A 23030-nucleotide genomic window follows, 5' to 3' on the forward strand; every position below is an offset into this window, starting at 1 on the left:
CGTGGGCCTCTCACTATTGTGGCCTCTCGCATTGCGGAGCACAGGCTCCGGATGCGCAGGCTCAGCGGCCATGGCTCACGGGCCCAGCCGCTCCACGGCACATGGGATCCTCCCGGACCGGGGCAAGAACCCGTGTCCCCTGCACCGGCAGGCGGACTCCCAAGCACTGCGCCACCAGGGAAGCCCTGCCTTTCCTTTTTCTTTTCCCCCACTTCTAAATGTATCAGCGTCAGCCCATCTTGCTGTGTTTTTCTATTCAGGCTTCCTTCCAGGCTCCCCTCCCTCTGACATTCCCTACTGCCCGGCTCCCTGGAGCCTTGCTGGGTCAGTGTTTCCCTTGTTTTTCTCTCGCTCCCCCCCCACCCCCCGCCCCCACCGACTGGCTTGCTTCTGCCTGAGGCCTACAATCTAGCCCAACTCTCTCCCCTTCTGAAACCAACTCCCCTTCTCCTCAGGCCACTCCCCTTTTTCGTTTACAAATGTCCCCGCCTCTCACGGGCTTTCTCATTGCTCACCCTCTCTCCTTTGCTCAATTCCTTCTCACTTGCCCCTCCCCTCCCAGCGCCCAACCCGTGCTCTTCCAGCTGCCAGCCCGCATGCACTTGCCTGCTGCCTCCTGCTTGTTTCTTTGGAGTATCTGACACCCCCGACAACACGCTTCTGGGAGCCGTCTCCCCTCTTGGCTCTCAGGCAGGCCTTTCCTGCTGGCTCTTCCCCTCTTCTCAGTCTCCCTCATGGCCTCCTCCCTACCCCCCACCCCTTTCCTTGAAAGCTTTCCCTGTGGTTCTACCCTCCAGGCCCTTGTCCTTCCACATGTTTTCCTGAGAGAGCTCATCCCCTTCTCATGCTTCCTTGAAACATTTATAAACATATGACTCTCAAACCTGGATCTCATTTTAATTCAACAAATAGTTTTTCAAAATGTACTGTGTGCTGACATGCAGTCATATGTGACATATGAGAGTTCGCAGTCTAGAACTCTAGTTTTTGAACTCCAGAGCCACACGTCCAGTTTGAGGACATGCGTCGAATTCATGGATTAGTTGAAACAAACGATGTACCTCTAAGTTTTGTCTAAAGGGTCCAGAACACAGGCTTGCTGGACAACCTGTCAGCAGATGGTGTAGCCTGCTCTGCTTCCGGCCTGGGGAACACACCAGAGGTGTCTGGGTCACAGGATGTGCATGTGAATACCTCCCTTGACCAAGAAGTACAGGACGGCTTTCCTGAGCAGCCGGAGGGCCTAGAGTTCTAAGAGGTATCATTTAGTCCGTAGACACGTTTTTCCTTTGCCTTTGGAGCAGTGAAATAGCAATAGAGTCCCAGGCTGATGAGAATTCATGTGAGATGTGAGAACTGTATACAAAGTGCTGTCAGTCACAGCCCTGCTCTAACGTCGCTTACCCAGCGGTACTGGGATGATGAGGCTTAACGTATGGGAGAGAAGGGTACCAGGCTGGATGTCATTCAACGTGAAACTGCACACACCTTGTGCCTTTTTTTCAGAAATCAATTTTCTCTAGGCTGGCCCAGCTAAGCTTCGGAGGACCAGCTGCTCACCGTGCCAGCCTTACCTCTGCTTCAGAATCTGTTTGTTGTCTTCGATGGTGACGCTGTCAGCATGGTCCCTCTTGAAAATTTCAAAAGCCTCCTGGCGTCCTAAGGACATTTCCTCTCTCATCCCTGTTTGGAGACACGGGGAAATGGCCTCAGTCAGAGCATCAGGATCCCATTAATTTCACTGTCGCTTTAGTCAGACTGTAAAGCCAACGAGGCCCACAGCAGAGAGGCTCCTCACCAGACAGGTGACCCCAGGCCCTTCCAGCTGGCCGCCGCCAGCCGCCGAGGAGGCCCTTTCCGTGACACCCGCCGCGCCCTGTGGGCCTGAGCCTGGGCATCCACGTGACTCGTGGGGGGTGGAGTCTGGAATGTCTGGTCAGAGGAAATGAAAACCAGAGCGCCAAGCCCCGGATGTCCGGGGACATCTGCAAAACCACTTTCTGCCATCACTCAGGGCCACATTTCTGCCCATTTTCCTGTTATGCCCCATTTTGGTTTTCTGTGAAATTTCACCCTGAATTTCCAGGCATTTAAGTAAAAGAAGTATAATCCCAACTCAAAGATTGAGAATCCAGAAAGTTCTGCCCTTAGCCTCCATAGAGTGACTCATCCTTGTTGCCTGGGTCTAGTGAGAGGCCCCAGTTCTAACTTGAGAGTTAAGTTCTCAATCACAAGATCCGCAAGCAGACTGCGGTGCAGGTTCCTGGCTCACGTCTAACTTCAACCTCCTGAGTCCCTTTAGCCACTACAGGCCAAGCCTGGGCTTACCTCCTCTGTGTGCCTCCTGTCCCCCCTGTCCCAGAGGCTGGGCCCTGCTCAGGGGCCAAACTCTGAAACCAGAGTCAGAACGGCCAGGGCCCTGGGAGTGAGCAGATGGCATTCCTGCCCTGAAGCCCTCTTCCTCGCAGCCTCCCAGGGTGAGGCTCCACGCAGGTGTGGGTCTGGGACTCCCATGGTGACAGCTGCATCCACAGCTGGATTTTGGATAAATCTATGGAGTCATTTTTTTATGCCTCTGCCCTTGGTTCCCTTTCCTGTATTTTCATCCACTTAACTCTATCTTTGAAGCCCTGGCTGAGTGCTACCACCTCCATGGAGCTTTCTGTGAGGCCCAGACTAAACAAATCCTCCCTCCACTGTGTTTCTGTGACATGCACAGCCCAGTAGACACTGCCACTTCACGTGACAGCCCTTTCTCATGAAATGCATGTCTCGTAGGAGGTAGAGATAATATCTTTTGTGAGTCCGCAGTGTCTTGCTCAATGCCTGGCATTTAGAAGGTGCTCAACATATGTCTGTTAAATGAATCGGGTCAGGAATGAACCAGGAGTGATGAGGAGCCTTGCTCTCGTTGCCATAGGAACACAGTCCAGGACTAGAGGGACCCGCTCTGAGACCTAGGGTTCCAGAGGTGCGTTCATGTGGGCCACATACCACATCTTTTGCCTGGAAAAGCCCCGGTGTAAGGAAGTGGACCAGCCCATCTGACACCAATTTAATGATGACTGTTGATAAAAATAGCACCATGAAGAATGTCTGAATGGTGAGGCACACAAAGACACCCCACCCTTTTCCAATCAGAAGCAAATGGGCACATCTCAGTTCTGTCTCCACATCTGCCCCGCACACTCCCGAGTCGGGTGGGCCTGGGAAGGGGTCTGGGCGATGTTCAGAAAGATGAGCCCTAATACGCGAGAGACATTAGCCAGAGAGTGCTTTGGCCCAGCGGAGCCCACCAGGAGCCAAAGGCCTCATTCCACACCTTCTCCCCACCCTAGTCCACGCCCAGCTCTGACAATGTATGCCTTTTATTGCGTCATTTTTATGATTTATCATTTTTATGATTTGTTTTAACCACAGAGGGTAGAGGAATGAGTCTCTCTGGACTAGGGCTGGGGGAGAGGGGAGCTCCACCAAGACTACACTGAAATCCGCCTGCCTGTGGGACCCCCAGATTGCTTCCCACACAGGAGGTGATGAGAGGGCTTCCACCAACCGGAGGCAGCAAGGGTGGAGGTGGGGTGGAGGGTTGTTCAGAAAGCTACAGCGAAGAAGAAGCGTTCATGGCCTTTACTCTCCCAGGCTCTGCTTTCTTTCAGGGCTGACAGCCCAGGGTGACAGCTGGGTGGAGAAGCCAGGGCAAGGTTTCCCAGCACCCATGGTGCCGATACGGCGGTAGGTCCCGGAAGAACTTACAATCAGCTGAAAACCCCACGGGGCCTTCCCTAAGGTGTGGAGGGGTCCAGGCACTGGGAGCAGAAGGGACAGGGGGCGCACAGAGGAGATAAGCCCAGGAGGGTAGTTTGGGAGCATTTTGCAGAGAATTTTGAAGGTCGTGCTAAGAAATTTGGGGCCAACGCCATGACATACACAAATCACCAACTTTCAAAGACTTAAAATTTAGTAAAGTACACATTATGGGATAGTTACACTGGAAGTATTTGATATTTCTGGTGATTTAAAAGGCACTTGGGGTCCTGCAGTGCCATGGGCTTATGGTCAGGAACACGGGATTGGCTTTTCTCCTGCTACAGTGGAGGAAGAGTCTGGCATTGGTGTTCTTTGACGGTGATGACCTCAGGTGAATGGACATGAGTGTGACGGCTGTAATCCCAGCAGCTCGTATCCTAAGTGTCTGCTCAGGGAGGTCAAGGTGAGGTGGTGAGGATGCCCATAGACTGAAGGCCAAGAGGCAAAGCCAGGCCTGGAAGCCTACTGGGGCTTCACAGCTGCCACGTGGAGGGTGAGGCTGGGTCCACAGGGAGGGGCACGTGGAAGGAACCCCACAGGCAGCTGCGGTGCGTGACCCCGGCTCCACCTCCATCCCACTCTTGTCCATTCCCGTTCTGCTGGCTCAGAGCCCATATCCAGCCCCTTTTGGACTGTGCTAATAGACCAGTTCTCACTCCAGTTTGGGGCCAGCCACTAAGCTAATCAGCAGCTTTTTATTTACTGAAGAGATGCCTCCACCTCCCTTTCCCTCTCAGGGTTTGCAAAACAGCTCTTTCTCGTCTGGCGAGCTCTTGCCCCTAAGCACACATCGTGCACTAAAAACACCAGGAGCTGTGGAGCGCACAGTGACTGAGGGCTCACTTCGCTATGAGATTATCATCAATTTATTTATTCTCTCGATAAGTATTTATTCATTTTGTTTATTCACGTGCTAGGCATGTGACAGAGATATAAACTTGAACGAGAAGATTACAGCATGATCCTTGCCCTTAAAGAGTTCAAATCTAGTAAGGGAGAAAGAAAAGTGAACAAATAATTACAAAGAAGCTGCTGCTTGCTGTAAGGGAGGCGTGTTGTCCAGCGCTGAGCGGCGGGGAGGGAGGGAGGGCCGGCTCTGTCAGGGAGTGTGTGAAGGGTCCTGGAGATGAAGCGGCACTTGCGAGGTGGAGAAGTGGAAGAGATCCCAGGAGGAGCGGTCGGAGGAGTGTGGATGAACAGAGCAACTGGATTAATACGCGCGGTTCTGCCACCTGATAGGAATGACCTTTGGGTGACTCAGAAATGAATTTTTTGCATACCTGACGCTAAGCATGGTGCCAAGTGCTTTCTTACATATTATTCCAGTTAAACTTGTTCGTGATCCCTGGTCATAATTTCATTTTACAGAGGAGGAAACTGGGGCTCACTTAAAGAAATAGTTATAAAGGGGTAAAAAATTGCCCAGCTTTCCGAGGAATGTAGACCCGCTTTTAGACCAGTTTTTCCAGGGAAAAGTATGCCTGATAGAGGGAGCAGGTGGTGGGCCTCTAAATGATCTGGTAGAAATAGATTTACCCACGAGATCGTACTCTTATTAGTGACTATCTTGTCTAAAATTTTTAAGTCTTTTTTTATAGTATCACAGAAAAAACAGAACCATGAGTTTTGTTCACTGTTTGCAAAGTTCACTTCATATGTTTTTTTTTTTTTTGCGGTACGCGGGCCTTTCACTGTTGTGGCCTCTCCCGTTGCGGAGCACAGGCTCCGGACGCGCAGGCTCAGCGGCCATGGCTCACGGGCCCAGCCGCTCTGCGGCATGTGGGATCCTCCCGGACTGGGGCACGAACCCGCGTCCCCTGCATCGGCAGGCGGACTCTCAACCACTGTGCCACCAGGGAAGCCCCTACTTCATATGTTAATATGTTCTGTTAGTGTGTCTAGAATTTGTAAGCACCATGAGGGCAGGGGTTTTTGTCAGTTTGGTTTGCTGCAGTCTTGCTAGCACCTGGATAGTACCTGGCACACAGGGGGAACTCAATCAAATATCTTTTGAATGAATGAATGAATGAATGAGTGAATGTATGTGTTAGATACTTAGCGTTGTTCCTTTTAGGACAGTGCACTGTGACACGATGGCGGAGGAGAGGCACGCACCCACTGCTCTCCCTCTCTCCACCATCATGCTATGGGGTGGGTCCCTGTATGGTGTGATTTTAGAAACCCAACACCATCTTCTCCCCACTACATGTTACGATTAGAGGTGAATTTCAACTCCAAGAAGCTTTTATAAAAAAACAAATACTCTTGAAGGCATCTATTTTAGGGCTAGCAAAGAAAAACTCCCTGATTTCTTGACAATTAGCTAAGAGGTTCTGCAAAGGTGAGGCATAAGATGGTGTCTCAGGCTGGTGCCAGAATCAGGGGGATCTGAGCTTGCAAGGGAAGATGGATATACTTTTCCCCAACTTTGTTTAGTCTGTCAAACTCAGAGGCTCATCAGCTTTGGCCCTCAGGAGTTCTGATTTGCCATGCCCACTTCTAGTTCTCAGTTGTTTCCTTTTAGTGAATTTCAGTCATAGGTCCCAGTGTTAAATCCCAGAAAATATGGATGACTCAGAGAAGCCTGCTGGCTTGCTGAATCACAGGACTGTTTAAAACCTAAAGGAGAGTAAATAAAATATCACAGGGTAGTATAAAATTTCAAACAAAACAAAGCAAAAACCAAAACCCCAAAAAACCCTAAAGCAGAGGAGTTTCTCAGTCTCAGCACCAAAATAGGACATTACAATTCTGGGCTGCAAGTTGGATGGAAAATATTTCCAAGTCCTGAAGGTACAACCTCTTCTGGATTTTGATACCTATTAAAGAGCACTTAGATAGAAACGGCAGTCAATGAGGTACCCTCCAAATTAGCCTTGGAGTTGGGTTTCTGGAAATGATAGGCACCCAAAGTTCTTAGGTACTGGTCCCTTACACATTTCTTAATGCTCTTTTTTTTTTTTGCCATCCTGAAATTTGGTTCCTTATTTTTCTAAAGAATACAAATCAGTACTTTTGGAAGTCCTCCCTGCCCCCAACACAGGGCCCCATGGAAACCAAATGGAAAGAAAAAACAACGGAAATGGAGAGTTTATGCTGCTGCCGTTGGGCCTGCTGTCTGATTTCCTTTAGTCTGGGACTCCTGGGCCAGAGCTCATTTTCCTGGCTGCCCCCAAACAACCTACTACTGCTTAAACTATTGCTTAAAAATTGACAGGAATAAAATGATGGAGAGTTGTGTTATTCAAGCTGAAAAATGATTTGCTAATCAGAGCCAAAAATATATTTTCCTTGGGAAAGACATTTATTCATGTGGTGCCTCACTTCCTTCTGACTGAAGAAGGAAAGAGAGAAAAAAAGACCAACAGGGAATGAGGAAAAGTGCGAGACGGGGTGGATTCCAAGGGGAGAGGGGGTGTGAATCCACCGTTTGGGACTAAAAACATGAGAAGACTCAGAGCTGGGAAGGGACATTCAGGGCTCAGGCAGGGAGAAGGCTGGTACGAAGGGGATGGTTACACTGTCTGCGGCTTGGTAGCAGAAACTTTTGAAACCGAAGATAAGGGAATGGCTTTGATATAGTGTTATGATGAATACCTACAATATGTAGACCACGGAAGTGCATACAGGAATGAGAAGCAACAGGTAGGGATAGAGTGTGTTTTTTTGGTATCTGATATAAGTTCTATATGCACTGAAATTTCTCAGTAAGTGTTGACTTAGGTGAAATATACAAAAATATCCTCCCACAAATAGCCAGAAGAGAATTCCATCCTCTAGTGTGTGGAGAAGTTAGAATGAATGGGCCAACGGGAGGGAAAGGAACGAAGACTGTAGATGACAGGAAGGGATAACTTATCAAGGTGGCATGAAACATATAGGTCAGGAGGGATAGGAGGACCAAGGGAAGGGTCAGTGGTCCAGCTTTCTTGGGAATGGTGCTTGGAACGAGGATGTCCGCGGGGCCATAGAGAGGAATTGATGGCTTCAGGCTGAAACTCGGGTGAAGGACAAGTCAGCAGCTCCTAGCATGGAGAGCAAAGGGTCCTTTGATGCTGGACTGAATGAACTCATGAGATCGGGAGGTGCTAAAGGATGGACCATCTCCCAGAAAGATTAGAAAGGACATCTGAGATACTGTCTTCATTGTCCTCCCCACCCCATCTGTGGGGTAGATGCTGTCATCTAGGAAGGAGGAGGTTTTTGGAAGTTACATGAAAGACAGAGATGGCACATATGTAGCTCCCATGTTCCCACTTTCCTTCCTCACACCCATGGAAGACATTGCTAACCAATCATAGCATCCTTTGCTGGGGAAACTAATTATAGCACTAGAGTTGTCAGCGTAGCTCTTCAGGCAGCCTCTTCCAGTCAATCATCCCTGGCATAGAAGCTCTTCCTGTAATACATGGCTCCCACATTACTACCCAATTAAATGACAGCTGCCGTTACTTTCATCATTCCTGTGCTTTAAGGGGAAAATGGCTGCCTTCTTCCATCACCTTAGGGGCTGACATGAAGTTAATTTTCCCCAGGGAGTGGCATCAATGCCCCGAATCACTGAGAGTGGCCGTCTGGGAGGAGATGCTGAGGAGCGCTCTGTTCATGTCTCTCCACTGCCAGGGTGGTGGAGGTCACCACAGGAAGAGCCATGTGCCATGGCTCTGTTTACTTTAAGGGCCAGGAGCAGCTCATCTACAATTTGTGGGGCTGCTGGGTGGGTACAGCAGGGTATGGAATCAGAGGATGAAGGGAAGACAAAACCACTTAGCCACGGCCAAAGTGACTGCAGATGTGAAGACCAAAGAGTAGATCTTTTGGGGGTGACCTAGAACACTTGCCCAACCTGCTTCTCCCTTTTGATTGACAACTTCTGGAATGGGTTGGTGCCCCAAAGGCTTTGGGGTCAAAAGCCTTATGTTCAAACCAGGTGATACCACCTGGGCTAAAGTCCTCAGATTAGGACTTGCCTTGGAGTTTCCTAAATTGCCGCATGAAAGATGTCAAAGGAGAACCTTTAATTAGTAGATTCTTAGGGCTGGCCTGGAGCAGGCTGAAGCATGGCAGGCTTGGCAAGGGCTCTAGGGAGTGGAGTGAAGGGAAGATCCAAAGTGGAAAAAGCCACTGAAACCTTAGGAGACCCACCCCATGGCGGCACCACATCTAAATAAATCAGATGGGTTCCTGACTCCTGGTGCCAGAAGTCACACATCCCACTGGCAACCTACCAGGCCCAGCAGCACAGACCGTGTAGGCTGGATGGAATGAAGGGGCAGCGCACGAGGCAGGCTGTGTTTCCTTTTTGTCTTGGTACCGGGGTTGATTCACCCTCCTGATGCAGCTGTGTCCTAGATGTGGGCCTGAGAAGGTGAAGAAAGGTCCCTTGTGCCAGCCCAGTGGACGGGCTTGGAGCCCCTGAAAGAAGGGCAGCTCCTTGAACATAGTTGCCCATTTCCAGCAGTAAAATAAAACCTTCAGACAATGGTCCCAAGACCATCTGCCGAAAACTGTCATTTTCCTAAGCCAGCATCTCTGGGGTTTTTATTTTGTGAGTGTTCTTATTCAGGACAAAATGCCCATGTGGGTTGCTTAGAGAGATCTGTGGATGGACACAGGCGTGGAGCTTGGAGAGCAGCCTGGGTCATGTTGGCATTTCTGCGTTTTGGAGTTCACTCAGGAATCTGGAGGCCAGCAATGTTTCCACGAAATAAGACATCACCCTGTGGCTCCTGCTGCCAGGCTAACCCGGACCTATGGGGTCTTTTTCATTGATTTCAACCCACGGATGTGGCAGCCCCAAAGGGCCTTGGGGTCTCATTCCATGCCCAATATTTGGACCAACCTTGGGAATCATGTGTGTTCTAGCCCTTTGTGGGTTAAAGGGCAGTTGACTGAGAGGCCCCCTGAACAGAAAGGTAGCATTCCTCTTCAGCTTAGAAAGAGGCTCCAAATTCTGTGGAATCTGAAAAATACCAGATTCCCTGAGTTTGACATGTCTTGACCACTTCCAAGGGCCATGGTTAATAGGGTTCTGTTGCCTGGTCACCACCCTGATGAGTTTGGTTCTTGTGTCAGCCTATGCTTTGGGGACAGTGGCTAAAGCTGAGTTCACATGTCCTATTGTCTGAAATGAGGCAAGTTTTCTATGTATGCCTAAATTAGGAATACATTCCACTCGTCTCAGATTTATTTTGATACATTTAAAAAAGAGAATTAAAGAATTACATTCTAGCCGAGTAGCAAAATTCTCCTTCCCTGAAATGCATGTGGATTTAGATAAAATTCTGTTTCCCTGGTTTGGAAATAAGTATAAGTCAAAATGGAGTTTAGATATGTCAGTGTTCATTCCTTGGGGGAAAAAAAGGAAGGGGAAAATTATTTTTTGTGTGTGTTTTCTATGTGACAGGCCCTGTTCCATAGTTCATAAATATTAACTCAGTTAATCTTTACAATGACTCTACTGGTGGTGGTGGGGAGCTAATGCTTACTGAGAACTCTGTGCTACAGGGATTATACATGTCTCATTTAATTCTCACAGTGACTCTGTCAACTAGGCAGTATTGGGCCCACTTTACAGGTAAGGTAACCGAGGTTGAAGGAGGTTAAAAGTGACCCCAACACAACAGTTAGTAAAATGGCAAAGCCATAACTTGGTCCCAGGTTTGTCTGACTCCAAAACCTTCTCTTTGCATATAGTGTTGCTCGATGGAAATCATTTGCCAAGTAGAAAGGATCTCATAAGTACCAGCAAACCACTGAGGTCAGAGTGATGGCGTCAGGACTCAGAGGTGGTAAAGAGAAAAAAGGCAGTTTTTGGAGGGCTGTGAGCTGGCATGTGGACTGAAAACCATGAATGCAATGGCAGCTCAGAAGAGTTGGGGAGATCTTTGTGAAGGGGAAACAGGAAGGCACCAGGTGGCTGGGAGGAGCTACTTCACCTGGGGACCCGTGGGGTGGGGTAAGGATCAGAGGTAAAGGGGGAGTTGGCTGACTTGTGGTGAAGCCTTGACTCTCTATGAGGACTTTGTTAGTTAGCCAATTACGGCTGGACCAGTTAAACAGTTATCTTTCCCTCAGGTATACGGAGCTTGTGCTCAGAAGAGTCTCCACGATAAAAAGAATTTATGCACTTAAGACGGTTTTGTTGGACTGAGCAGGAGGGATACTACAGGGAAGAGAAGAGAAGGGGCAGGGTCCAGGTTCTCAGAGTGTGGACTCTGCAGAGAATTATCTCCCACCCCAAAAGAGCAACAGTCGTGAAAAAGAGGTGAAAAGGATCTAGGAGGCCATCATTTTCCCTTTGACCTCTTTGTATCCTAACTGCTTCTTTTCTGGAAAACATCTCATTGTTTAAATGAAACACCTGTTTGTTCCCTCAGGCAGGGAGTCAGTTGGTGAAGCAGACCATCTGTTAACAAGTACTGAGCATCTACGCTATCGACAGCCCTCTCCCATGGCTCCTTACAGATAAATAGAAGAGCCACTGCCCTTGGCCTTAGGATAGAAAGCAGTGGGAACATGGGAAGGTCAAAGCTTACGTTACAAAGCAGGAGAGCACCCCGAGACGGCACTGATGGTAACGCGGTACAGATAGATGGTGCGGGTGGTTGCACAGGCGCAGAGGGGCTGGTCAGACTGCAGAGGGGCTCTTGGAGGAGCGTTCCTTCTGGGGCAGGTTTTAGAGGAACCGAGGGGCAGGAGCTGGAGGAAAGGAGCTCGGCCTGGTGCAGAGCCTGACTGAGAGTACCTGGGGGTTTCCTTGGGCTGTGGGGGAATTGGGGCTCGAGGGACCACTAGGTGCAGACACCACACTCCTCACTACTTCCCTGCTTGCCCAGGAATCCCCAGGCAGAGGCCACTGGACTTTTCCACACCTACTCAGGCAACTCTCCTTCCCTCACATGACTGAGGAAGAATACTGGCTTTAGCGTGTAACCTCAGTGTTCCTCCTGTCCAGTGGCTGCAAAAAGGAAACAGGATTTGGAGTGAGAAGCCGTGGGATTGAGTGCTGGCCTCACTCCAGCTGTGTGACCTGGGTGGGGTCTGCCATTTAAATTGCTCCCAGTCTCAGCCTCCTCATCTATAGAGTGAAGCTAACAGAACTCCTGTCTCTTAATGTAACTGTGAAGGGGTAATGAGAGGAGGTGCCATGAAGTGCATAGCTAGCTCCCTTTTAAAACTACTGAATACCTTTTTTTTTCTAACATCTTTATTGGAGTAGAATTGCTTTACAATGGTGTGTTAGTTTCTGCTGTATAACAAAGTGAATCAGCTATACATGTACATATATCCCCACATCCCCTCCCTCTTGCGTCTCCATCCTCTCCCCCTAATCCCACCCCTCTAGGTGGTCACAAAGCACCGAGCTGATCTCCCTGTGCTATGCGGCTGCTTCCCACTAGCTTTCTACCTTACGTTTGGCAGTGTATACATGTCCATGCCACTCTCTCACTTCGTCGCTGCTTGCCCTTCCCCCTCCCCACGTCCTCAAGTCCATTCTCTACGCCTGCGTCTTTATTTCTGTCCTGACCCTAGGTTCTTCAGAACCAATTTTTTTTTTTTAGATTCCATATATATGTTAGCATACGGTATTTGTTTTTCTCTTTCCGACTTACTTCACTCTGTATGACAGATTCTAGGTCCATCCACCTCACTACAAATAACTCAATTTTGTTTCTTTTTATGGCGGAGAAATATTCCATTGTATATATGTACCACGTCTTCTTTATCCATTCATCTGTCGATGGACACTTAGGTTGCTTCCATGTCCTGGCTATTGTAAATAGAGCTGCAATGAACATTGTGGTACATGTCTCTTTTTGAATTACGGTTTTCTCAGGGTATATGTCCAGTAGTGGGATTGCTGGGTCGTATGGTAGTTGTATTTTTAGTTTTTTAAGGAACCTCCATACTGTTCTCCATAGTGGCTTTATCAATTTACATTTCCACCAACAGTGCAAGAGGTTTCCCTTTTCTCCACACCCTCTCCAGCAATTGTTTGTACATTTTTTGATGATGGCCATTCTGACTGGTGTGAGGTGATACCTCATTGTAGTTTTGATTTGCATTTCTCTAATGATTAGTGATGTTGAGCATCCTTTCATGGGTTTGTTGGCAATCTGTATATCTTCTTTGGAGAAATGTCTATTTAGGTCTTCTGCCCATTTTTGGATTGGGTTGTTTTCTTTTTGATATTGAGCTGCATGAGCTGCTTGTGTATTTTGGAGATTAATCCTGTGTCAGTTGCTATGTTTGCAAATATTTTCTCCCATTCTGAGGGTTGTCTTTTCCTCTTGTTTATAGTTTCCTTTGCTGTGCAAAAGCTTTTAAGTTTTATTAGGTCCCATTTGTTAATTTTTGTTTTTATTTCCATTTCTCTAGGAGGTGGGTCAAAAAGGATCTTACTGTGATTTCTGTCATAGAGTGTTCTGCCTATGTTTTCCTCTAAGAGTTTGATAATGTCTGGCCTTACATTTAGGTCTTTAATCCATTTTGAGTTTATTTTTGTGTATGGTGTTAGGGAGTGTTCTAATGTCATTCTTTTACATGTAGCTGTCCAGTTTTCCCAGCACCATTTATTGAAGAGGCTATCTTTTCTCCATTGTATACTCTTGCCTTCTTTATCAAAGATAAGATGAGTTTATCTCTGGGCTTTCTATCCTGTTCCATTTATCTATATTTCTGTTTTTGTGCCAGTACCATACTGTCTTGATTATTGTAGCTTTGTAGTATAGTCTGAAGTCAGGGAGCCTGATTCCTCCAGCTCTGTTTTTCTTTCTCAGGATTGCTTTGGCTATTCGGGGCCTTTTGTGTTTCCATACAAATTGTGAAATTTTTTGTTCCAGTTCTGTGAAAAATGCCATTGGTAGTTTGATAGAGATTGCCAGCAATCCTTTACAAATATGCTTTACATCTCTTTGTTTCTCCTGGTCTCTTTTTAATCCCAACCTAAGGCACCACCTTTGCTCACCTGGACTGTCTCCTAACTGCTTTGCTAATCTTCCATCTTACTTCCCTATGACGTTTTCCTCACATAACAGCCTGAATGATTTTCTAGGAACACAATCATGTCACTCCTCTGCTTTAAATTTTCTAGTGGCTTCCTGTGGCCCCTGAACACGCCCCAAACTCCTCAGCCTGGCAGGCCTCACATCATCTGGTCTCTGCCTACATGTCTCCCTCCCCATGCCCCAATCACACCTCCTTTGCTCGTGCCTTCTTGGCTCACTGGTCTTCTTTCAGATCCTCATATATGTCAATACTATTCTTATCTCTGGGCCTTTACACTTGCTGTCTGTTCCTTTTGTCTGGAATGTTCTTTCCCTGAACATTCTGTATGACTATCAACTCCTTATTCAGTTCTTAGCTCATATGTCAGCTCCTTTGGGTCCCCAACCCAGCCCAATTGTTTCCTACCCTGTTATTCGGTTTTATATCCTTTCTAACATTTGTCACCATCTGAAACTACAGATATGTATGTATTGTGTGGACTGAAAACTCCATATAGGCATATCTATCTTGTTCACTGCTCCTTCTCTGGTGCTGGGAAGAAAGGAAAAAAGGAAGGAAGGAAGAAGAAAAGAAGGGAAGAAGGAGGGTATGAAGGAAGTGAGGGAGACAGGAGGGAGGGAGGGAGGAAGAGAGGGGTCACAGTCTTATCGGAAATAGGACCCCCTAACAGGCACGAGGTTTGCACCCTTATCCTGCCTTCCACTTCAAGGCCAAACTGACTCCTATGAAGACTCCCAGGTTTGAGCTCCCTCCTCTTTGTATCCACAATCAGAATATGTAAAATGACCCTTCTTTCCCAGGGACCTGCCTGGGTGAACTTCCACAGGCCCTTGCTAACCCATCCCCTGAGTAACCGCATCACCTCACTCTCCTGCTATCTCTCTCTCACTGAGTTTTCACTTTTTGTGGTTGTTTGTTTTGTTTTTATTTTCTGAATATTAAACCTAGAACTAATTATTTCTAAAGGGAGCCAAACTGTACTTCACATGTAAGTGGCGAGGGGCCTGTGAGAACAGCTCTCATTCCCTTCCCTGGCAAGACCTTCCATTTCTAAGGCAGAGAAATGAGAATCTATGGGGCTATCTAGCATCATTTCAGAATGTGATAGGGTCATCCAAGTTAATATCTGTGTCTGGCATTCGTACATCCTCAACAGGGAGAAGTAATTTGCTATTGTGAACCATTTGTATTAAGCCATTCAGGAAAGTTTCTGAAGAATTTTTCTTTCATAGGTGCATTATCCTATAAGGATTCAGAAAGGAATATAGTTGATGCAGAAGGCAAGTCCTGAAGATTTAAACCCCCATGTCTTTGCCTAATGAGGTAAGAATATGTAAAAGGTATTATTGGGCTTCCCTGGTGGTGCAAGTGTTTGAGAGTCCGCCTGCCGATGCAGGGGACACAGGTTTGTGCCCCGGTCCAGGAAGATCCCACATGCTGCGGAGCGGCTAGGCCCGTGAGCCATGGCCGCTGAGCCTGCGCGTCCGGAGCCTGTGCTCCGCAACGGGAGAGGCCACAACAGTGAGAGGCCTGCATACCACAAAAAAAAAAAAAAAAAAAAAAAGGTATTATTTTACTACTCCTAATTATCACGATATAGCTTGCCCATTGCCAAAAATTTGGGAAATAAAGAATGGTATAAAGAAGCAGGAAAAAAAAATCACTCACAATCCCTCCACCTCTGTTTTTTCTATGCTTTGCTTTACTACATAGTTAAGATGATAATGTATATACAATTATGTAACCTGTTTACTTACTTCACTTAAAATTATGTCACAACCCTTTATTCTAAGTCATTAAATTCTTCATGAATATTACCTTTTACGGTTATATCATTTCATCATTATAGTCCATTCCTCAATATTGGACTTATACATTATTTTATATATATGCTCTGTAAATAATGCTGCAGTGAAGATCTTGGTGTATAAATTTTACTCCACATTTAATTACTTATTTTCTTAATTAATTAATACAACTAGTATTTACCGAGTGCCCACTATATCCCAGTTACTGTACTTAGAGCAGATGAACAAAGGTCTACTTCCTTGGAGAGCGTACATACTCCTGAGGGTGTACAGACAAGAGGAGCAAATAAATCCATAGACTGATTAGCTCTATGAAGAGAGGTGATGCAAAGTAAGGGGACAGAGGGAGATGAATGACGGGGGAGGCGATTTTCCTCAGGAGGGTTAGAAGAATGTCTCTCTGAGGAAGTGGTATTTGCACAAAGACATTTTGGATTATTTCTGTAGGCTAGATTCCTAGAGGGAGTTTCTGAATTAAAGTTCTTGCTTTCTAGGAAGCCGGTTTACTCCCTGACAGTTCTGGAAGAAACCACAGTTGTAGAAATGCACCCTACTAGGGCATGATCTTGATGAGCAAGTTACTTAATTCCTCTATTCCTTAGTTTTCCTGTGTGAAATGGAAATAATCACACCTGTTTATGTACACTGTGTGTGTGTGTGTGTGTGTATGTGTGTGTCACGGGGGCGGCAGGGCTGCGGGTGTTAAGGTTCTTGCATCCCAGGAGAACGAGGGCAGGGAGCAAACGCGTGTCTGTCAAAGGGGAGAGATCAGGTCGTTGAATGTATGCAGGGCATTCCAGTTGATGAAAGCGTAGCTGAAAGAGGGTTCTGGAAGGTGTGGCATGAATGCTCACTGTATCTAACACGTATCAGGTGGTCAGTAATGTATTTTGAAGGAAAGGAACCCAACCTGTCAAGAAGAGCTGGCTGACAGAAGGAAAGGTCTTAAATGACTGGTCATGTAGCAGTGCCCTCTGGCTCATGATTTGTCAAGAAGGCACTACAAAGACAGCCTCTTTTCATTCACGAGTCTGCAAACAGGTGGTATCCTCAGTTTTCTCAATCATAAAATGGAGCTAGTAATGTCTACTTCATAGGCTTGTTTGGGGGATTAAGTGGGCTTGAAATATGGAAAGAACACAACACTGTGATTGCTCACAGTAGTTATAAATGCTTGTTTTTCTCCTTCAACTTTGTATAATTAGGTGGGAAAGGATCTGGGATAGTGAGAGGTGGGACAGTGGTGTACAGCACCCAGAGGGCTCTAAGTAAACCTCAGCCCCGAGAACTGGAGAGTTTATTTGCTTATGCACCAGTGTTTGGGTTGTATCCTTTTGAGTTCTCAGATCTGCAGTAATAAAATCATTTTGTTGCATAAGACAATTAATATGTGCTAATGTTGACAAAAAACTCCCAGGAAGGAGTTTCAAGGCCTTGGTTGATGGCTGATGGTAAACAAAGTTATCAAAGGCATGCATTGTAGCCTCAGACATAAATGCTTTCTTCATCTAAAATGATTAACCTAATTTGGAAAACAGCTCAAATCACATATTTCCTTTGGGTCTTTCCAGCAGTTTTCCCTTGGGCTCCAGTCCCTCCACCTCCACAGGTCCTGCTGTAAACTCTCTGCTGTGTCTCTCCCTCCTCTTTCAGACCCTTCTCATCCAGGCGAGGCTCTTTGTAAGATGTGCCCGCCTGGGGACCTGGCGGACCCTGCTTGGGTCGTGCATATTTGTATGGGGTGGGACACACACGTGACATGCCCGCTACTATCATCCTCTCCTTTCCCAAACTCCAGGGATGTCCAGGAGGTTCCTCACTCTTGAGGCATCCAGGGGAGGCCACAGATCGGCTCCATCTGCTGCTGGCCTCGTGGCTCCTACTTGCATTTCTCTTCCCCTATCTTTGCTGCAATCTCTTCACGTGGTAGCAGCATGTAAGCGGCTTTTCTCAGTACTTGCAGTAATAGCCTTTGTCTGACTTCTTCCTTCACTGTTTAGTTTTCTTTCTTTAATCCTGCCTTTTCTTTAAGCCAGAAGCAGAACTGGATTGTGGAAAACAATGCCAAGGGCTTGGGGCCCTGATTTCTGCCATCTGCTATGGCAGGAAGAGGCGGGGGAAGGAAAGGGTGCTAAAAGTTAAGTAGCAGGATGAAGAAGAATCTCAGTTTGATTTGCTTAAAAGCTTCTCGCATTGGCATTCATCTGTGGTGGAAAATGTTCACTGGCAGATGCTCTAGGACCTGGTTAACTGTTTGTAGTTCACGTGGCTGGGTAGACAGACTGTCCCTGCTGCCGGGGCCCAAGAAGCTGCCTTCCACTTCACTGGGTCCGCTAAGGAGCTTCGGGTTGCCTCGGTCAGTAATTTGCTCTCTGGAGACAAAGAATGCTAAGAGTGAGCAGGCTGAAAGGCCCTCTGGCTGGGCTTCCTCATGTTACAAACAGCCAGTCTTTGAACTTGTAATTATGAGTCATGGGGCTCCCAGGCTGGTGCAAAAGTGACTCATTTTAAGCAAATTATCAGTGTTTTCCCTATTACCAAATGCTGTGATCAGCCATTCTGTATATATAAAAAAAGGAACCGTTTTATTAAAAGAGCAGGATGTGTGGAAGGAGAACGAGCTGCACTATGCTTTCCAGACGTATGGACCCAAGTCAAGCGCAGGCCCAGTGTGAGCCAAGCAGCAAAATAAAGAGTAAAAATGGCACAGAAAACAAACGAACAGGGAAAACTCATTTCGGAACAGATGCAAAACCAACTCTAAGCCAGCAGCATACGATTCCTATAATGCTATGATTCCTGGACATTCTCCCCTGCCCTCCTTCCAACTCACTTGGACCTACTGGAATCGAGGTCAAGGAAGAAATACCTATCTTTGGGTCAATTTAACCACAATGTTGTTAGAGAGTCATTGATGATAGATGCCTCTGAGTTGCCCAAAGCTAGTTACTTAGACAGATGGACTTACAGACACAGCAATCATAGTAAATAAATGTGATCTAGTGATGAGTCTGTGGTGGAAGGAGAATTCCACGGCCTTCTGTCCTAGAGCCCTCTCCTGAGGACACCTGCTATGTGAACAGTCTTTGGCTCAGGAAACATTTGAAGTGATCATTGCCCCTTAGTCAGTTGCAAGAGTAGTAACTGATCTGAAAAGACAATTTTTCTTCTCTGATGCCTTGGGTATGATGAACAATTCCCAGGACCGCAATAAGAGGAAATGGGCCCAGGTTTGACATTTCTAATTAACACCTTTACATGGGTTTCTCATTCACCTACACCACTGTAGGAAGAGTCCATAAGCTACATGGGGAACTTGGCTCTGAGCTAAATTGTCTGACTTACAACCTTTCCAAATTATTTTCAATTTAAAACTGCCTCTCTTGGGATTTCCCTGGTGGTCCAGTAGTAAAGAATCTGCCTTACAATGCAGGGGATGCAGGTTCAATCTCTAGTTGGGAACTAAGATCCCACATGCTGCAGGGCAACTAAGCCCGCATGCCACAACTACTGAGCTCGCCCGCCTCAACTAGAGAGCCTGTGTGCCGCACACTACAGAGCCCACGTGCTCTGGAGCCTGTGCACCACAACTAGAGTGAGAAAATTCGCACGCCACAACTAGAGAGAAGCCCGCATGCTGCAATGAAGAGCCCACGCGCCATGATGAAAGATCCCGCGTGCCATAACTAAGATCCCACGTGCCGCAACTAAGACCCGACACAGCCAAAAATAAATAAAATAAATAAATAACAAATAAAACTTGAAAAAAAAACTTAAAAAAAACTGCCTCTCTTGTTTTTTGAAAACTTTATTTCTCACCCCTTGCATAGAAACCATATACCAAAAGACTATTTTTGTATGTTCTCAAATCCCCAAAAGAAAATCCATTAATCAGTCACTCAACGTTTTTGAAATATCACCTTCTAAGCATTCTGCTAATCATAGCAATTGATAAAGAATCAGCAAGAGCCATAAAAAGTAAAGGTGGAAGATAATAGTCAGCAGTCATCTCCTAATTGACAATTCCAGTACCTGTTGTCAATTTTCATACCTCTTGACCTCTCTGCAGTATTTAAATATTCCTTAATTATTAAAATTTTCTTCTCTGCCATTTCGGCGTAGTTCCCTCCTTATTCTCCTGCCATGTCTCTGACTGTTCATTGAGAGCCTCCTTTACTGGCTGCTACACTGCATGCCCACCTAAGGAGGAAGTCAGTGGGGATGGAAAGGAAGTGTTGAATTCTGCGGACATTTCTGATGGAACACGATGACATATACTATGTGAGTCTATGTTAGAACCTTTGAGTTGCAAATAATAGAAACTTAAGATTGAAGATGGCTTTTAAAAATGGATAGTATTAGTTCAGGCAACTGAAAAATGCAAAGGCAATGCTGGTTTCGGGCACTCTTTGACACAAAGACTCAAAAAGCAAAAGAAAGAAAAGGTTGATCTGAGGAAGTCACTCAAAACGCAGCACAGACATCTAAAGAGATGGAAAATATGAAAGAGAGACAGCGATGTGAAAGACAGGGTAATAAGACCTAACCCATGCCTAATAGGAGTTTCCAAAGAAGAAAACAGAATGGGGGAGAGTCGATATTAAAAGAGATAATGGCTTTGCATTTTCCGGAAATAATAACTATGTGGATCCTGGTATTCAGGAAGCACAATAAATCCTGGGCAGGAAAAATAAAAACAAAACTCATTCCCTAAACATAATATTGATACCAAGAGCACCAAAGACAAGAATCTGAAAAGTAGCCAGGGGTTTTAAAAGGCGCATTACTTACTAAAGAATGGCAATTAGATTTACAGCAAACTTCCCAATGATAACAATGGAAACAAAAAGACAATAAGATAGTAGCTTTAAAGTTTTCAGAGAAAATATGTACCAACCTAGAATTCTATATTCAGCTAAATTGCCGTTCAAATGTGGGAGACAGATTGCTTACTCCCCTCTCCACCTTTATGCAAAGCCCAAACTTTAGCATCAGTTCCAAGCAATCTTTACTCCAGCTACACACAATTTTTCACCAGTATCCAAACACACTGTATCTTCTCAAGACTTCAGGCTTTTGCAATACTGCCTCTTTGGCTTGGAATGCCCTTTTCCACATGGCAGCCACCAACTTATTCTTCTATTTTATTTCATGAAGAAAAATGTTGAATGCATAAGAAAGAAGGAAGATGTAAGAAGAAATAGTAAAGGCAAGTAAAGTTAAATAAATAAGTAAATTAGGAGGATAAATCTAAATAAGTAGTGCCTGTATATAAAAATATTAATACTATTTGTTAATTTGGAATAAAGGAAGAATAAAAATAAATCTAGTAATATATTGGACAACAATAATGTTTAAGATAGAGAGTGCTTTGAATTAAAATGTTCTAGAGTTCTTTTGTTTAGGAAGGGGTAGAACTATTAACTAACTTTTGATTTCACAAAGTAAAAATTGCTTGTTAAATTTGAGAATAATAGAAATAGCATATAAAATGTCCAAGCCAATATAGAAAAAATAGAGGAAAAAGCCCTCAATAAATCTACTGAAAGTAGGAAAGAAGCAAAAGAAGCAAAGACAAATGATAGTGAATGGAAAGGATAAATTAAATAAAACCATGAAATCCAAGATATTAGTAATCACAATAAATGGAAATTGATCAAACTCACTATTATAACAATAAAGATTGTCAGACTGGATTTTAAAAATCCAACTATATTTTTCTATGAGAGACACATCTAAAAATATAAGGACCTAGAAAGGTTGAAAGTAATAGGATTGAAAAAAAATATTAAAAGCAAATGCTAACCAAAAGAAAGCTAGTGCAGCAACGTTAGTATCAGGCAAAATAAATTTTAAGCAGAGTGCATTGTTAGGGGCTAACAGGCTCACTATGCATTGATAAAAAGAAATCACAAAGCAGATACAATAATTCATAAATTGAAAGCTCTGATAATGTAGCATCAAAATGGATAGAACCAAAGTAAACAAATTACAAAAAAGTAGCCAAATCAATTACTATAATGGAACATTTAAATATACCTTCTCAATAATGGAAAGATCAAATAGACAAAATGAGTAAAACTGTTGAGGAGTTGAAATAATATGGTTAATGAGCTCAATCCAAAGAACACACAAAAATCCTATATCCCAAAATGGGAAAATATACTTTCTTTTTAAGCATACATAGAACATTGACAAAAACCAAACATATACTAGTTCCCAAATCAGGTCTCAACAAGTACAAAGATTTAATCATAGAAACCATGTTCACTGATGATAGTGCAATAAAATTAGAAATTAAAAACAAAAATACACCTTTAAAAAGTCCATATGTTTGATCATTTATAGAACATCTTAAAATTACTTATGGGTCAAAAAAAAAGCACAAAAAGGAAAGTAGACACTATTTATAACAATGTTAATGTTTTTATAGCAAATCTTGTGGAATGCAGCTAAAACAGTAATTAATGGCAAATTTATAGCTTCAGGGTTCTATTAGAATATAAGGAAGACTGTAAGTTAATGAAATAAGCATACACCTCGAGCAGGTAGAGAAACATCAGGATAAATCCCTTACAAAAAAGAAGGATATAAGAGGAACACACCTGTTCATATCATTCTCCTGCTTAGAGAAATATTCTGCTTCCCATTCTGCCCTTATAGAAACCCCAAATTCTACCTTCAATTCCAAGCAACCTTTATTCTGGCTAAATTTTCATCAGTATCTAAATACACTATGTATTTTTATGCTTTTGCAGTACTGCCTCCTTGGCCTTTCCCACATGGCAGGCTCCAATTCATTCCTCTAATTTCAGTTCAAGTGCTACCTCTTCTGGGAAACTTTTCATGACCCCTCCTGATAGAATTATTAACTTCCTTATTGCATTCTTTCACATTCATTTCAATATAAAATGATTTTTAATACGGAAGTGAGCATGCACGCATGAATAAAGTGCTAAAGTAGGCAGTCAAAAAAGAGGTTTTGGAAGACATCAGCCTTAAGCTAGAATTTGCTTAAAGCTCAGCTAGATCTTGTTTAAGGCCAAACTTAATAGCAACAGGAGTAACCTCAGCAATAAATCATAGTTAAGATTTATTGAGCGCTGCTCTGTACCAGTTAATAGTTGAGGAGAAAAGAAGTATTCTACATGGGCAGATGACACAGGCAATATAAGTGAGGCCAACCATATTGGTTGGCTAACCTAAAAATCATCCCTAATCCTCTTCATCTTTGCCTTCTTCTTACTCTAGACAAGCACTGTTCAATAAAAATATAATGAAAAAAAAAATAAAAAATAAAAAAAATATAATGCAAGTCATATATATAATTTTAAGTTTTCTAGTAGACACATTAATAATGTAAAAATAAACAGGTAAAGTTAATTTCAATAATATATTTTA

General features: G+C 44.8%; 1 protein-coding gene across 1 annotated transcript in view; it reads right to left on the bottom strand.

The window, feature by feature from the left end:
• KIF6 (kinesin family member 6) overlaps positions 1 to 23030 on the bottom strand; it is a gene marked incomplete at its 3' end in the record, with an annotated part of 371372 nt that overhangs the window by 73511 nt on the left and 274831 nt on the right. Inside the window, exon 14 of the mRNA XM_082848404.1 lies at positions 1575 to 1683. Within this exon, the coding sequence (XP_082704530.1) occupies positions 1575 to 1683 (109 nt within the window). The remainder of the gene's footprint in view (positions 1 to 1574; positions 1684 to 23030) is intronic.

The sequence above is a fragment of the Leucopleurus acutus genome (assembly GCF_964270905.1).
Source record: "Leucopleurus acutus genome assembly, chromosome: 10".
In the NCBI taxonomy this organism is placed as follows: Eukaryota; Metazoa; Chordata; class Mammalia; order Artiodactyla; family Delphinidae; genus Leucopleurus; species Leucopleurus acutus.